The sequence below is a fragment of the Cottoperca gobio genome, unplaced genomic scaffold, assembly GCF_900634415.1.
Source record: "Cottoperca gobio unplaced genomic scaffold, fCotGob3.1 fCotGob3_295arrow_ctg1, whole genome shotgun sequence".
Taxonomy (NCBI): Eukaryota; Metazoa; Chordata; class Actinopteri; order Perciformes; family Bovichtidae; genus Cottoperca; species Cottoperca gobio.
In genome coordinates, this window is record NW_021166904.1 from 65001 (window position 1) to 83359 (window position 18359).

The 18359-nt window shown below is 35.7% G+C and overlaps 1 protein-coding gene across 1 annotated transcript in view; it reads left to right on the top strand.

Annotated features, from left to right (window-relative positions):
• Nucleotides 1-17471, top strand: part of ubr2 (ubiquitin protein ligase E3 component n-recognin 2) — a 27765-nt gene extending 10294 nt beyond the window's left edge. Inside the window, 17 exon segments of the mRNA XM_029427171.1 lie at nt 136-344; nt 436-529; nt 660-821; nt 3036-3124; nt 3218-3278; nt 3363-3511; nt 3700-3755; nt 3909-4005; nt 4198-4265; nt 10671-10809; nt 10941-11031; nt 12369-12499; nt 12675-12783; nt 15258-15392; nt 15573-15743; nt 15850-15951; nt 16043-17471. Coding sequence (XP_029283031.1) covers nt 136-344; nt 436-529; nt 660-821; nt 3036-3124; nt 3218-3278; nt 3363-3511; nt 3700-3755; nt 3909-4005; nt 4198-4265; nt 10671-10809; nt 10941-11031; nt 12369-12499; nt 12675-12783; nt 15258-15392; nt 15573-15743; nt 15850-15951; nt 16043-16184 — 2005 coding nt within the window. The 3' untranslated portion in view covers nt 16185-17471.
• The last annotated feature ends 888 nt before the right edge of the window (nt 17472-18359 follow it).

Genomic DNA, 18359 nt, shown 5'->3' on the forward strand with positions numbered 1-18359 from the left:
ATACTGTATACACCTGTACACACCTGTATACACTTGTACACACCTTCACAGATCTGTTCACACAGCTGAAGTGTTTCTAGTCTCTGTTAATAAATCCCCACAGAATATTAAAATGCTCTCCATCTCCCCCTCCAGTCCTCCCAGTTCGGACTCCACCTGTGTCTCTCAGGTGTGCATTGGTCCCAGGAGGTTGGGCGGAGCGGAGCGCCGTCAGCTAGTGACCTGCATCCTGTGTCAAGAGGAGCAGGAGGTCAGAGGTCACGGCAGAGCCATGGTGCTAGCAGCGTTCGTTCAGAGATCCACGGTTTTGTCTAAAAACCGCAGACGCAACCTACCTGACCCAGGTGGGCGGGGCTATCCTTCTGACATCATTGGGACAGAAGTCAATCAGTGTTAATCAGTGTTGATTGACGGATGTGTGAATGTGTGTTTCAGTGCGTTACGACCCTTTGTTCATGCACCCTGACCTTTCTCTGGGGATTCACACGGCCAGCTGTGGACACATCATGCACGCCACCTGCTGGCAGAGGTGAGGCACTGCAGCCATTTAGAGGCCAAATATGAGCCCAGATAACTCTAATAATAACAATGATAACTAAATAATTATTATTTTGTGTGTGTGTGTGTGTGTGTGTGTGTGTGTGTGTGTGTGTGTTCAGGTACTTCGAGGCGGTTCAGTTGAAAGAGCAGAGACGTCAGCAGCGACTGCGAGGTCACACCAGCTACGACGTGGAGAACGGAGAGTTCCTGTGTCCGCTGTGTGAATGTCTGAGCAACACTGTCATCCCTCTGCTGCCACACACACACTCGCCTGATCTCAGGTACACACGGACCTGACCTCAAATCAAATGTATTTATATAGCCCAATATCACAAATTACACATTTGTCTCAGTGTTTACAGACTGTACAGGTTACGACACCCTCTGTCCTTAGACCCTCTGTCCTTAGACCCTCTGTCCTTAGACCCTCTGTCCTTAGACCCTCTGTCCTTATACCCTCTGTCCTTACAGCCTCTGTCCTTAGACCCTCTGTCCTTACACCCTCTGTCCTTACACCCTCTGTCCTTAGACCCTCGCATCGCACAAGGAAAAACTTCATAGGGTTAGGGTTAGAAGAAACCCCATAATTAAAGGGGGGAAAATGGAAGAAACCTCAGGGAGAGCAACTGAGGAGGAATCTCTCTCCCAGAACGGACAGACGTGCAATAGATGTCGTGTGTACAGGATAAACAACATAGTACAAATACAACATTTGACAGAAATTATGTTGTGTTGAAAAGAGAAAGTTTGGATGAATCCAGGATAATGTCAAAAAGGCTTCCCGGTGTCCAGCAGGACCAGAGCAGCAGGCGCAGCCACGATTCCTGATCCTGACGTAAACTTTATCAGTGGCAACCTGCCACATGAGACACAGAAACCCCGGATGATGAGTTAGTAACATACATTTACAATAATGCATACAGATAGAGAGGGAGAAGAAGAGAGGGAGGGGAGGGGAGGAGAGGAGAAGAAGAGAAGGAGAAGAGAAGGAGAGCAGGGAGGTGTCCCCCGGCAGTCTAAGCTTATAGCAGCATAACTAGGGCTGAGCCAGGGCAAACCTGAGCCAGCCCTAACTATAAGCTTTATCAAAAAGGAAAGTCTTTAGCCTACTCTTAAATGTGGAGAGTGTGTCTGCTTCCCGAACACAAACTGGAAGCTGGTTCCACTGGAGAGGAGCTTGATAGCTGAAGGCTCTGGCTCCCATTGTACTCTTAGAGACTCTAGGAACCACAAGTAACCCTGCAGTCTGGGAGCGTAATGCTCTAGTTGGTTTATAAGGTACTATGAGATCTTTAAGATATGCTGGAACCATTAATTGATTTGTAAGTCAGGAGAAGGATTTTGAATTCTATTCTGTATTTTACCGGGAGCCAGCGCAGAGCAGCTAATACAGGAGTAATATGATCCCGTTTCCTTGTTCTAGTCAATACACGTGCCGCTGCATTTTGGATCAACTGAAGAGTCTTAAGCGACTTTTTGGGACAACCTGATAACAATGAGCTGCAGTAATCCAGCCTTGAAGTAACAAATGCATGGACTAGAAACTCCGGGGATGATGCCCCGGATGCTGTGTTAGCTCATGTACACACTCAGCTGACCTCAGGTACACACTCAGCTGACCTCAGGTACACACTCAGCTGACCTCAGGTACACACTCGCCTAACCACAGGTACACACTCAGCTGACCTCATGTACACACTCACCTAACCTCATGTACACCACTCACCTAACCTCATGTACACACTCACCTAACCTCATGTACACACTCAGCTGACCTCAGGTACACACTCGCCTAACCTCATGTACACACTCAGCTGACCTCAGGTACACACTCGCCTAACCTCAGGTACACACTCAGCTGACCTCAGGTACACACTCGCCTAACCACAGGTACACACTCACCTAACCTCAGGTACACACTCAGCTGACCTCATGTACACACTCGCCTAACCACAGGTACACACTCACCTAACCTCAGGTACACACTCACCTAACCTCATGTACACACTCACCTGACCTCAGGTACACACTCACCTAACCTCATGTACACACTCACCTGACCTCAGGTACACACTCACCTGACCTCATGTACACACTCATCTAACCACAGGTACACAATCAGCTGACCTCATGTACACAATCACCTAACCTCAGGTACACACTCACCTAACCTCAGGTACACACTCACCTGACCTCATGTACACACTCATCTAACCACAGGTACACACTCACCTGACCTCAGGTACACACTCAGCTGACCTCAGGTACACACTCACCTAATATCAGGTACACACTCACGTAACCTCATGTACACACTCGCCTAACCTCAGGTACACACTCACGTAACCTCAGGTACACACTCACGTAACCTCAGGTACACACTCGTGTAACCTCATGTACACACTCACCTAACCTCATGTACACACTCACCTAACCTCAGGCACACACACCTAACCACAGGTACACAATCAGCTGGCCTCTTTTTTTTTTCTCAGTGTTGACCATCCCTGTCTGGAGACGTGGCTTAAAACGACCAATCAGCAGATAGCAGTGCTGCATTTCGCCCACAGGAAGCAGTCTGACGGTCAGTCACGTGTCAAACATTTGGAAGGTGGAGTTTGATAACAGTCTGTGTTTTATAGATATTTTATATTTGTTTCTAAATAAACTGTCTCAGGTGTAGCAGAGAGGGAGGAGCCTGCTGTGCCTGAAGGCTTCAGAGTGGACTTCACTCCACAGTGAGTCCGTAGCTGATTGTATTCATCCTTCAATGACTTCAATGACTTTCTGATTAAATTATGGCATGTGACTGTGTCCCAAAGGAAGCCCTTCTCCAGCAGCATCAGTGAGATGATCACCACCTTCAGCATGTCCACCTACAAAGTGGGACTGAAGCTGAACCCCAACGAACAGGACGAGAGGGTCCCGGTGCTCAGCTGGGCCACCTGCGCCTACACCATCCAGAGTATAGGTAAATATATACACCATCAGAGTACAAGTAAATATACACACCTTCAGAGTACAGGTAAATATATACACCATCAGAGTACACACCATCAGAGTACAGGTAAATATATACACCATCAGAGTACACACCATCGGAGTACAGGTAAATATATACTCTGTAAATATATATGCTGACGGTGTGTTTTCTTGCAGAGCGCCTCTTGATGGATGAGGAGAAGCCTTTGTTTGGAAGTTTACCTTGCCGACAGGTAGCACTCTCTGATTGGACAGGAGGGCAGGGGGGCGGGGCTTGTGAGATGTAGAATCAGCTGATTTAGTGGTTAGTGACTTAAGAATGTGTGTGTGTGTGTGTGTGTGTGTGTGTGTGTGTGTGTGTGTGTGTGTGTGTGTGTGTGTCTCAGGACGACTGTCTGAGCTCTCTCACCAGGTTCAGTTCCTCCTGTTGGACTGCAGCTCCACCAACAGCAGCTCACACACACTTCATCAGGCTGCTCGCAGGTAACACACACATTACTGCAGCTTCAACTAAACATGATTGTCATCATGGCATAATCTGCAGATTATTCTCTACATTAAAGTTTGGGGTATAAAAGGCCAGAAAATAGTTATGAAGAAAATTTCCATCCCAGCTCCTCGGTGTCCTGATGTCTTTAATGTGTGTGTGTGTGTGTGTGTGTGTGTGTTTTGCAGCCCTGGTTCCAGACTCTCAGGTAGAAAACTCTCTCTGTATCCTCGACGTCGACATGTTTCACCTGCTGGTGAGTTTCATAGTAATATATCCAGTTTATATTTAGTAATATATTCAGTTTATATTTAGTAATATATATCCAGTTTATATATAGTGTATATTTAGTAATATATCCAGTTTATATTTAGTAATATATCCAGTTTATATTTAGTAATATATCCCGTTTATATTTAGTAATATATCCAGTTTATATTTAGTAATATATCCAGTTTATATTCAGTAATATATCCAGTTTATATTTAGTAATATATTCAGTTTATATTCAGTAATATATCCAGTTTATATTCAGTAATATATCCAGTTTGTATTTAGTAATATATTCAGTTTATATTTATATTATTATATTCAGTTTATATTTAGTAATATATATCCAGTTTATATATAGTGTATATTTAGTTATATATCCAGTTTATATTTAGTAATATATCCAGTTTATATTTAGTAATATATCCAGTTTATATTTAGTAATATATCCAGTTTATATTTAGTAATATATATTCAATTTATATTCAGTAATATATCCAGTTTATATTCAGTAATATATCCAGTTTATATTCAGTAATATATCCAGTTTATATTTAGTAATATATCCAGTTTATATTCAGTAATATATCCAGTTTATATTTAGTAATATATCCCGTTTATATTTAGTAATATATCCAGTTTATATTCAGTAATATATCCAGTTTATATTTAGTAATATATCCAGTTTATATTCAGTAATATATCCAGTTTATATTTAGTAATATATATTCAGTTTATATTCAGTAATATATCCAGTTTATATTTAGTAATATATTCAGTTTATATTTATATTATTATATTCAGTTTATATTTAGTAATATATATCCAGTTTATATTTAGTTATATATATTCAGTTTATATTTAGTAATATATTCAGTTTATATTCAGTAATATATCCAGTTTATATTCAGTAATATATCCAGTTTGTATTTAGTAATATATTCAGTTTATATTTATATTATTATATTCAGTTTATATTTAGTAATATATATCCAGTTTATATATAGTGTATATTTAGTTATATATCCAGTTTATATTTAGTAATATATCCAGTTTATATTTAGTAATATATCCAGTTTATATTTAGTAATATATCCAGTTTATATTTAGTAATATATATTCAATTTATATTCAGTAATATATCCAGTTTATATTCAGTAATATATCCAGTTTATATTCAGTAATATATCCAGTTTATATTTAGTAATATATCCAGTTTATATTCAGTAATATATCCAGTTTATATTTAGTAATATATCCCGTTTATATTTAGTAATATATCCAGTTTATATTCAGTAATATATCCAGTTTATATTTAGTAATATATCCAGTTTATATTCAGTAATATATCCAGTTTATATTTAGTAATATATATTCAGTTTATATTCAGTAATATATCCAGTTTATATTTAGTAATATATTCAGTTTATATTTATATTATTATATTCAGTTTATATTTAGTAATATATATCCAGTTTATATTTAGTTATATATATTCAGTTTATATTTAGTAATATATTCAGTTTATATTTATATTATTATATTCAGTTTATATTTAGTAATATATATCCAGTTTATATTTAGTTATATATATTCAGTTTATATTTAGTAATATATTCAGTTTATTTTCAGTAATATATTCAGTTTATATTTAGTAATGTATTCAGTTTATATTCAGTAATATATTCAGTTTATATTTAGTAATATATCCAGTTTATATTTAGTAATATATTCAGTTTATATTCAGTAATATATCCAGTTTATATTTAGTAATATATCCAGTTTATATTTAGTAATATATCCAGTTTATATTTAGTAATATATATCCAGTTTATATTTAGTAATATATCCCGTTTATATTTAGTAATATATCCCGTTTATATTTAGTAATATATCCAGTTTATATTCAGTAATATATCCAGTTTATATTTAGTAATATATTCAGTTTATATTTAGTAATATATCCAGTTTATATTCAGTAATATATCCAGTTTATATTCAGTAATATATCCAGTTTATATTCAGTAATATATCCAGTTTATATTCAGTAATATATCCAGTTTATATTCAGTAATATATCCAGTTTATATTTAGTAATATATTCAGTTTATATTTATATTATTATATTCAGTTTATATTTAGTAATATATATCCAGTTTATATATAGTGTATATTTAGTTATATATCCAGTTTATATTTAGTAATATATTCAGTTTATATTTAGTAATATATCCCGTTTATATTTAGTAATATATCCAGTTTATATTCAGTAATATATCCAGTTTATATTTAGTAATATATCCAGTTTATATTTAGTTATATATCCAGTTTATATATAGTGTATATTTAGTTATATATCCAGTTTATATTTAGTAATATATTCAGTTTATATTTAGTAATATATCCCGTTTATATTTAGTAATATATCCAGTTTATATTCAGTAATATATCCAGTTTATATTTAGTAATATATCCAGTTTATATTCAGTAATATATCCAGTTTATATTTAGTAATATATCCAGTTTATATTTAGTTATATATCCAGTTTATATTTAGTTATATATTCAGTTTATATTTAGTAATATATCCAGTTTATATTTAGTTATATATCCAGTTTATATTCAGTAATATATCCAGTTTATATTTAGTTATATATCTAGTTTATATTTAGTAATATATTCAGTTTATATTTAGTAATATATTCAGTTTATATTTAGTAATATATTCAGTTTATATTTAGTGATATATTCAGTTTATATTCAGTAATATATCCAGTTTATATTTAGTAATATATTCAGTTTATATTTAGTAATATATCCAGTTTATATTTAGTAATATATCCAGTTTATATTTAGTTATATATCCCGTTTATATTTAGTAATATATCCAGTTTATATTTAGTAATATATCCCGTTTATATTTAGTTATATATCCAGTTTATATTTAGTAATATATTCAGTTTATATTTAGTAATATATTCAGTTTATATTTAGTAATATATTCAGTTTATATTTAGTAATATATTCAGTTTATATTTATTAATATATATCCATTTTATATTTAGTTATATATATTCAGTTTATATTTAGTAATATATTCAGTTTATTTTCAGTAATATATTCAGTTTATATTTAGTAATATATCCAGTTTATATTTAGTAATATATTCAGTTTATATTTAGTAATATATCCAGTTTATATTTAGTAATATATTCAGTTTATATTTAGTGATATATTCAGTTTATATTCAGTAATATATCCAGTTTATATTTAGTAATATATTCAGTTTATATTTAGTGATATATTCAGTTTATATTCAGTAATATATCCAGTTTATATTTAGTAATATATTCAGTTTATATTTAGTGATATATTCAGTTTATATTTAGTAATATATCCAGTTTATATTTAGTAATATATTTAGTGATATATTCAGTTTATATTCAGTAATATATTCAGTTTATATTTAGTAATATATTCAGTTTATATTTAGTGATATATTCAGTTTATATTCAGTAATATATTCAGTTTATATTTAGTAATATATATTCAGTTTATATTCAGTAATACATCCAGTTTATATTTAGTTATATATCCAGTTTATATTTAGTAATATATCAAGTTTATATTTAGTTATATATCCATTTTATATTTAGTAATATATCCAGTTTATATTTAGTTATATATCCAGTTTATATTCAGTAATATATCCAGTTTATATTTAGTAATATATTCAGTTTATATTATTATATTCAGTTTATATTTAGTAATATATATCCAGTTTATATATAGTGTATATTTAGTAATATATCCAGTTTATATTTAGTAATATATCCAGTTTATATTTAGTAATATATCCCGTTTATATTTAGTAATATATCCAGTTTATATTTAGTAATATATCCAGTTTATATTCAGTAATATATCCAGTTTATATTTAGTAATATATTCAGTTTATATTCAGTAATATATCCAGTTTATATTCAGTAATATATCCAGTTTGTATTTAGTAATATATTCAGTTTATATTTATATTATTATATTCAGTTTATATTTAGTAATATATATCCAGTTTATATTTAGTTATATATATTCAGTTTATATTTAGTAATATATTCAGTTTATTTTCAGTAATATATTCAGTTTATATTTAGTAATGTATTCAGTTTATATTCAGTAATATATTCAGTTTATATTTAGTAATATATCCAGTTTATATTTAGTAATATATTCAGTTTATATTCAGTAATATATCCAGTTTATATTTAGTAATATATCCAGTTTATATTTAGTAATATATCCAGTTTATATTTAGTAATATATATCCAGTTTATATTTAGTAATATATCCCGTTTATATTTAGTAATATATCCCGTTTATATTTAGTAATATATCCAGTTTATATTCAGTAATATATCCAGTTTATATTTAGTAATATATTCAGTTTATATTTAGTAATATATCCAGTTTATATTCAGTAATATATCCAGTTTATATTCAGTAATATATCCAGTTTATATTTAGTAATATATTCAGTTTATATTTAGTAATATATCCAGTTTATATTTAGTAATATATCCAGTTTATATTCAGTAATATATCCAGTTTATATTTAGTAATATATCCAGTTTATATTTAGTAATATATTTAGTGATATATTCAGTTTATATTCAGTAATATATTCAGTTTATATTTAGGGATATATTCAGTTTATATTCAGTAATATATTCAGTTTATATTTAGTGATATATTCAGTTTATATTCAGTAATATATTCAGTTTATATTTAGTAATATATATTCAGTTTATATTCAGTAATACATCCAGTTTATATGTAGTTATATATCCAGTTTATATTTAGTAATATATCAAGTTTATATTTAGTTATATATCCATTTTATATTTAGTAATATATCCAGTTTATATTTAGTTATATATCCAGTTTATATTCAGTAATATATCCAGTTTATATTTAGTTATATATCTAGTTTATATTTAGTAATATATTCAGTTTATATTTAGTAATATATTCAGTTTATATTTAGTAATATATTCAGTTTATATTTAGTAATATATTCAGTTTATATTTAGTGATATATTCAGTTTATATTCAGTAATATATCCAGTTTATATTTAGTAATATATTCAGTTTATATTTAGTAATATATCCAGTTTATATTTAGTAATATATCCAGTTTATATTTAGTTATATATCCCGTTTATATTTAGTAATATATCCAGTTTATATTTAGTAATATATCCCGTTTATATTTAGTTATATATCCAGTTTATATTTAGTAATATATTCAGTTTATATTTAGTAATATATTCAGTTTATATTTAGTAATATATTCAGTTTATATTTAGTAATATATTCAGTTTATATTTATTAATATATATCCATTTTATATTTAGTTATATATATTCAGTTTATATTTAGTAATATATTCAGTTTATTTTCAGTAATATATTCAGTTTATATTTAGTAATATATCCAGTTTATATTTAGTAATATATTCAGTTTATATTTAGTAATATATCCAGTTTATATTTAGTAATATATTCAGTTTATATTTAGTGATATATTCAGTTTATATTCAGTAATATATCCAGTTTATATTTAGTAATATATTCAGTTTATATTTAGTGATATATTCAGTTTATATTCAGTAATATATCCAGTTTATATTTAGTAATATATTCAGTTTATATTTAGTGATATATTCAGTTTATATTTAGTAATATATCCAGTTTATATTTAGTAATATATTTAGTGATATATTCAGTTTATATTCAGTAATATATTCAGTTTATATTTAGTAATATATTCAGTTTATATTTAGTAATATATATTCAGTTTATATTCAGTAATACATCCAGTTTATATTTAGTTATATATCCAGTTTATATTTAGTAATATATCAAGTTTATATTTAGTTATATATCCATTTTATATTTAGTAATATATCCAGTTTATATTTAGTTATATATCCAGTTTATATTCAGTAATATATCCAGTTTATATTTAGTTATATATCTAGTTTATATTTAGTAATATATTCAGTTTATATTTAGTAATATATTCAGTTTATATTTAGTAATATATCCCGTTTATATTTAGTTATATATCCAGTTTATATTTAGTAATATATTCAGTTTATATTTAGTAATATATTCAGTTTATATTTAGTGATATATTCAGTTTATATTCAGTAATATATCCAGTTTATATTTAGTAATATATTCAGTTTATATTTAGTAATATATCCAGTTTATATTTAGTAATATATCCAGTTTATATTTAGTAATATATCCAGTTTATATTTAGTTATATATCCCGTTTATATTTAGTAATATATCCAGTTAATTTATATTGTGCAATTTCTTTGCAGGTGTACAGTGTGTTGTCGTACAGCTCGGTTCACAGTCTGGACCAATCAGGACGCAGAGTGGTCGACTCAGCTCACCTCCACCTGCTTCACCTGATCACTGTTGCTCACCTGGTTCAGATCCTGCTCACCTCCACCACAGGTGACTCTCACACACACAGAAATATACGCTTTCAAATGTCTGTCTGACTCCGTCTGACTCCACCCGTCTGTCTGACTCCACCCGTCCGTCTGACTCCACCCGTCCGTCTGACTCCACCTGTCTGTGTGTAGAGGAGGTGTGTATGGATCAGGACAGTGAGGGATCAGAGGAGGAGGAGCTCACCTGTCAGCTCTACAACACGCTGAGGAAACACCTGGGCAGGTGAGCACACACACACACAGCCACAAATTCTTAAATATGCGCAATTTGCGTGAGACACGTGTGACGTCCTGATGCTGAATCATAAACGTAGTTAAAGTTATCGTAGCGTCTGTGGCTCCTGTCAACAATAACAAACACACAGTGTGTAGATGTGTGTGTGTGTGTAGATGTGTGTGTGTTTACACATTGTGTAGATGTGTTTGTGTGTGTGTGTAGATGTGTTTGTGTGTGTGGGTGTGTATAGATGTGTGTGTGTGTGTAGATGTGTGTGTTTACACAGTGTGTGTGTGTGTGTGTGTGTGTGGATGTGTGTGTGTTTACACACTGTGTAGATGTGTGTGTGTTTACACAGTGTGTAGGTGTGTGTGTGTGTGTGTGTGTGTGTAGATGTGTGTGTGTGTGTTTACACACTGTAGATGTGTGTGTGTGTTTACACACTGTAGATGTGTGTGTGTGTGTGTGTTTACACACTGTGTAGATGTGTGTGTGTTTACACAGTGTGTAGGTGTGTGTGTAGATGTGTGTGTGTGTGTGTGTGTGTGTGTTTACACACTGTAGATGTGTGTGTGTGTGTGTGTTTACACACTGTAGATGTGTGTGTGTGTGTGTGTGTGTTTACACAGTGTGTAGATGTGTGTGTGTAGATGTGTGTGCGTGTAGATGTGTGTGTGTGTTTACACACTGTAGATGTGTGTGTGTATGTTTACACAGTGTGTAGATGAGTGTGTGTTTATGTGTAGGTGTGTCTGTGTGTAGATGTGTGTGTGTGTGTTTACACAGTGTGTAGGTGTGTGAGTGTAGATGTGTGTGTGTGTGTGTTTACACAGTGTGTAGATGTGTGTGTGTGACGGAGTTATTTCTGCATCCTGTTGATTCATTTATTGTGATTAAATCATTAAATCTGTTTATTTTGGGTTCATACTGCTGTAGTTAACCTGACTAATTCAGTTAATAAACACAAAAGACCCTGTGACTAAACGCACACATGACTAACGAAAGGCGTATAATCACGTCTCGTTAAGTGTTTCACACATTAATGTAAATGAGTTGAAACGGGAATAAAAATATGAAATGTGTTAGATGAAAAATGATCTTTATCACCAGAAGCAGTTCTGATATGGAGAAACAAAAGGAAGGAAATTATTTAATTAATAAATAGTAAACTAAACTAAATAAATGAAGAATATTCTGTTCTGTCCTAACCCTAACCCTAACCCTAACCCTAAACCAAAGAATGTACTAATAAATATGGTAACAAAATGTATTTATTTATTGTCTCAATGTTTTTATCCTACTTTGGCAAAATTAATTAAAGTGTGTGTGTGTGTGTGTGTCAGTGTGTTACCTGAGGTGACCTCGGGGTGGCAGTTGTCTCGTTGTGTTAAAGCCGGCGTCCTGCCGTTCCTCCGAGCCGCCGCACTCTTCTTCCACTACCTGAACTCTACAGCGCCGCCTGCTGACCTGCTGGGTAACAACACACACACAGGATTCTAGTGTGTAAAAAAAGTTATATAAATAAAATAGTGGTATAGATAAAGTTTTATAAATAAGGTTATACAAATAAAGTTATGTTGTATGAATAAAGTTGTATAAATAAAGTTATTTTATATAAATAATGTTATATGAATATATGTGTGTTGCAGTTGCAGGTCCCGGCCAGTGGGAGGCGCTCTGCAGCTTCCTCAGTCTGCCCTGCAACCTGCTGCAGCTGCACCACAGTCAACACACACTGATGGAGTCACTCATAGACAGGTCAAACAAACACACACACACACACACACACACACACTGATGGAGTCACTCATAGACAGGTCAAACACACACACACACACACACACACACACACACTGATGGAGTCACTCATAGACAGGTCAAATCAAATTTATTTATACAGCCCAATATCACAAATTATACATTTGTCTCAGTGTTTACAGACTGTACAGGATACGACACCCTCTGTCCTTACACCCTCTGTCCTTAGACACTCTGTCCTTAGACCCTCTGTCCTTAGACTCTCTGTCTTTAGACCTTCTGTCCTTAGACCTTCTGTCCTTGGACCCTCTGTCCTCAGACCCTCTGTCCTTAGACACTCTGTCCTTAGACCCTCTGTCCTTAGACCTTCTGTCCTTAGACCCTCTGTCCTTAGACTCTCTGTCTTTAGACCTTCTGTCCTTAGACCTTCTGTCCTTAGACCTTCTGTCCTTGGACCCTCTGTCCTCAGACCCTCTGTCCTTACACCCTCTGTCCTTAGACACTCTGTCCTTAGACCCTCGCATCGCACAAGGAAAAACTTCCTAAAAGAAACCCCATAATGTTATAAACCTCTCGGAGAGCAACTGAGGAGGGATCCCTCTCCCAGGACGGACAGACGTGCAATAGATGTCGTGTGTACAGGATAAACAACATAGTACAAATACAACATTTGACAGAAATGATGTTGTGTTGAAAAAGAGAAAGTTTGGATGAATCCAGGAAAATGTCAAAAAGGCTTCCTGGTGTCCAGCAGGACCAGGGCAGCAGGACATACATACACACACACACACACACACACACACACACACACACCGATGGAGTCACTCATAGACAGGTCAAACACAAATTAATAATCCCTTTTCTAAATTAATAAATCATATGTACAAAATAAATCCTTCTTGAACCTTGAAATCAATTAAGTTTTCAATACTTTTCATTTATAGTTCATGTAAATTAAATACACAATATATTCATCATTATATATATTATTTATTTCAATTAATTGACATTTCATTTGTCAACAAGTTTCTCCAGCAGAGAGAAGAGTCTGTCCATCCTCTCCCTGCTCTCCATCCTCTCCCTGCTCTCCTCCTCTCCCTGCTCTCCATCCTCTCCCTGCTCTCCTCCTCTCCATCTTCTCCCTTCTCTCCATCCTCTCCCTGCTCTCCTCCTCTCCCTGCTCTCCTCCTCTCCATCCTCTCCCTGTTGTCCATCCTCTCCCTGTTGTCCATCCTCTCCCTGTTGTCCATCCTCTCCCTGTTGTCCATCCTCTCCCTGTTGTCCATCCTCTCCCTGCTCTCCATCCTCTCCCTGCTCTCCTCCTCTCCATATTCTCCCTGTTCTCCATCCTCTCCCTGCTCTCCATCCTCTCCCTGCTCTCCTCCTCTCCATCCTCTCCCTGCTCTCCTCCTCTCCATCCTCTCCCTGCTCTCCATCCTCTCCCTGCTCTCCATCCTCTCCCTGCTCTCCATCCTCTCCCTGCTCTCCTCCTCTCCCTGCTCTCCTCTTCTCCATCCTCTCCCTGCTCTCCATCCTCTCCCTGCTCTCCTCTCCCTGCTCTCCATCCTCTCCCTGCTCTCCTCCTCTCCATCCTCTCCCTGTTCTCCATCCTCTCCCTGTTCTCCATCCTCTCCCTGCTCTCCATCCTCTCCCTGCTCTCCTCTTCTCCATCCTCTCCCTGCTCTCCATCCTCTCCCTGCTCTCCATCCTCTCCCTGCTCTCCATCCTCTCCCTGCTCTCCATCCTCTCCCTGTTCTCCATCCTCTCCCTGCTCTCCATCCTCTCCCTGTTCTCCATCCTCTCCCTGCTCTCCTCTTCTCCCTGCTCTCCCTGCTCTCCATCCTCTCCCTGCTCTCCATCCTCTCCCTGCTCTCCATCCTCTCCCTGTTCTCCATCCTCTCCCTGCTCTCCATCCTCTCCCTGTTCTCCCTGTTCTCCCTGCTCTCCCTGCTCTCCCTGCTCTCCCTGCTCTCCACCCTCTCCCTGCTCTCCATCCTCTCCCTGTTCTCCATCCTCTCCCTGCTCTCCATCCTCTCCCTGTTCTCCCTGCTCTCCATCCTCTCCCTGCTCTCCATCCTCTCCCTGCTCTCCATCCTCTCCCTGTTCTCCATCCTCTCCCTGCTCTCCATCCTCTCCCTGCCGTTACTGCTGGGTCGAGTGGCGCATTTCTCGTCAGAAACAAACTTCTCTTGGCGCGCAATGAATCTTGTCAGTCGCATTTGAAGGAGTTGCCAAAATGGGACAGTCCTGTCGCAGACGCTGTGACATAATCGTACTAAAAATGCAGCCTCTGAAGGCTGCAGGCCTTGTATTGAGACACAGCTACACACACACACACACACACACACTGATGGAGGTCACACATACACACACACACACTCGGACTCACACTCACACACACACACACACAAAGGTACTGTCGATGTGAACCATTGCACATATAATTATATCTACTGTGTGTGTGTGTGTTACAGGTGGTGTTTACATCCAGGTGTGAGGCAGGTGCTGCAGGGCGGGGGGGTTATTGTCAGGTTCCCCAGAGAGTCGAACCAACTGATCGAGCTGCCAGAAGATTACAGTGAGCTGATAAACCAGGCGTCCAGCTTCACGTCAGTATACACACTACACACACTGTACACACTACACACACTGTATACACACTACACACTACAAACACTGTATACACACTACAAACACTGTATACACACTACACACACTGTATATACACACACTTTACACACTACAAACACTGTATATCCACACTACACACACATGTGTTACCTGTGCAGGTGTCCCCGGTCCGGCGGGGATAAGTCCCGCGCTCCCACGCTGTGTCTGCTGTGCGGCTTCATGCTCTGCTCTCAGAGTTACTGCTGTCAGACGGAGGTAGACGGAGAGGACGTCGGTGCCTGCACCGCTCACACCTTCACCTGCGGAGCCGGCCTCGGCCTCTTCCTCAGGTAACACACCTGGAGCCCACACTGCAGGTACATCTGCTGCTGATAGTGATGCTGACTGTGTGTGTGTGTGTGTGTGTGTGTGTGTGTGTGTGTGTGTGTGTGTCAGGGTCAGAGAGAGTCAGGTGTTGTTTGTAGCAGGTAAAACTAAGGGCTGTTTCTATCCTCCTCCGTACCTCGACGACTACGGCGAGACAGACCAAGGCCTGAAGTAGGTGTTCGCGTTTGTTTGTTTGTTTGTTTGTTTATTAGTTTATTTATTAGTTTGTTTATTTATTTGTTTACCTGTTTGTGCCCTGCAGGCGGGGGAACCCCCTCCACCTGTGTGCCGAGCGCTACAGGAAGATCGAGCGTCTGTGGCGTCAGCACGGCGTCGCTGAGGTCATCGGTCACGCTCAGGAGGCCAATCAGACGCTGGTTGCCATCGACTGGCAGCACCTGTGATTGGCTCTCTGTGTTGGCCCCACCCCTTTTTAATAACTCATCCTTCCTCTGAACCAATCAGCTTCCTGCAGCCCAGCACTGAGCTCCAATCAGCTTTCAGGGATTTTTCAGGACTTTTTGGTTTGTTGGAGGCTCCTGACCTTTGACCTCGGACCTTCTCCATGTTTCACTCCACCAATCAGAGAGGCAATAAAACTGGCTCTGCCCTCTCTGCTCACAGACAGGAAGTTACAGAAGTTTCTTTCATATCTTTTTTCATCAATATTTTCTTTATATTTCTGACTTTAAAAATCATCAGTAAACAACTCGTTAACTCGTTGACCCGTTGACTCGTTGATCCGTTGACTCGTTAACTCGTTAACTTGTTGACTTGACTCGTTAACTTGTTGACTCGACTCGTTAACTTGTTGACTCGTTAACTTGTTGACTCATTGACAGTGAGCCAATGTGAAGCCCCGCCCCCTGCTGTCACTCACAGCTTGACTGACAGGTCACTAATCCTGCACCTAATAGTTGAAGTTTCATTTGTCTCTTTATTCTGTTTCAACAAGAAGCTTCGGATGATGGGAAGAAGTGGCCCAGTTTCCTGATTGTCCAGAGATGAACATCTGAAAATATCTTCTTTAATAAAAAGTCACAAGAAGCTGTGGACATAAAAACTGAGGGAGAGAAGACAACTACAACTCCCAGGGTGCATTTCACTACCAAACAGCCAATCATAGAGCTCTATACGCTCACGCCACTTTGTAGAAACCTGATAGAGAAACATCCAGCAGCTGTTTGTCAGTTCACTTTCTCCATGGCAACAGTAGCTAAGGCTTATGGGTAATGTAGTTTTTAGACAGAAACATGAACCGGTCTAGTTAAAAAAGCACAGAGTGAACATCAAGTCTTTTATTGTGAAATCTACTTCCTGCAGCAGCTTTGGTTCAGTTGAATATCTGAAGCATCATAAACAGGAATATTAATATTAATAAATCATCTTCTTTGTGTCTTATTACAACATATCAGCTGATTTCAGATGTTTGTTCTATCTTTTTATTTAAAGAGGCTTCGTGTGTTAGTTTGGAGAGCTGTGAAGTCACTTCCTGTTAAAATTAGTTTGTGCTGAACTCAGAAATCTCCTATTTATTTATTTATTAGTTTGTTATAAAAATTTGATTTTCTTTAAACGTGTTCGCAGCCTCATTTATCACTTCGCACTTGTTAATATGTGAATTCTTGTATAAACGAGGAAATGTACAATATTGTATAAGAATAACAAAACCAATAAAAAGTTTAAAAGGAGTTCTTGAGGTCTTTAAATTTTATTATGACTGATTATTATAGTTCACAGAACAGCGCTGGACGTGAACACAGGTTATTAATTAATATTGTTTTTATACTGTTTGGTGTCTTTTGAATTCCTTTAAAGTGAAATAAACTGTATTATTAGTGCTAGGCATAAGGGAAATATGTATGTAATACATTTATATGTTAATGTTAGTAGATTTATTCTCTTAAAATGCACCAATTCTCTTCTGTAATTTAGAGGAGCATGAATAATTATTAACGTTCATCAGAAGATTTAACGGCAGAGGAAACACCAATAATGTGATAAAACACTGATGGAACTAAATGTCCAGACTGAAATTACAATAATATTTTGTAAAACTTTACGGATAACGCAAAAAGTGCAAAGTTCCCAAATGTATAATCTTGTACGTTATTTCATGTTGGAAAATGCAAACGTTTGTTTCCAACAGATGCTAACGTTATTTTCAGGTAAAGATTCCTCAAAGTAAAATGTCCATCGATAAGAAACGAGGAATCCTGCAGAAGAGCCGATACATGAGATTAAAAACAAATAAACCTGAAAGGTTTTACATCATTTGTCAAACACGAAACATTTTCAGGACATTCTCACATTGTTGGAGCTGCACTTTGGAGACTATCCACTTGAACAGGGTTAGGGTCATGAAAGTCTTCAGTCTGGACACTTTATTACATTATTGGGTTTTATTACATGTTCGGTTCCAAACAGCGCCATTTTGGCTCCGATAGTTTGGTGAAGCAGCGCTGCTCAGTAAACTCTGAGCCCAGAGGAGGAAGTTGCTTCTTAACATCAAACCAATTAGCCGTAAATCTCCGGATTAGAGGCTGATCTGCGTTAATGGGATCAGATGATCGGAGCTG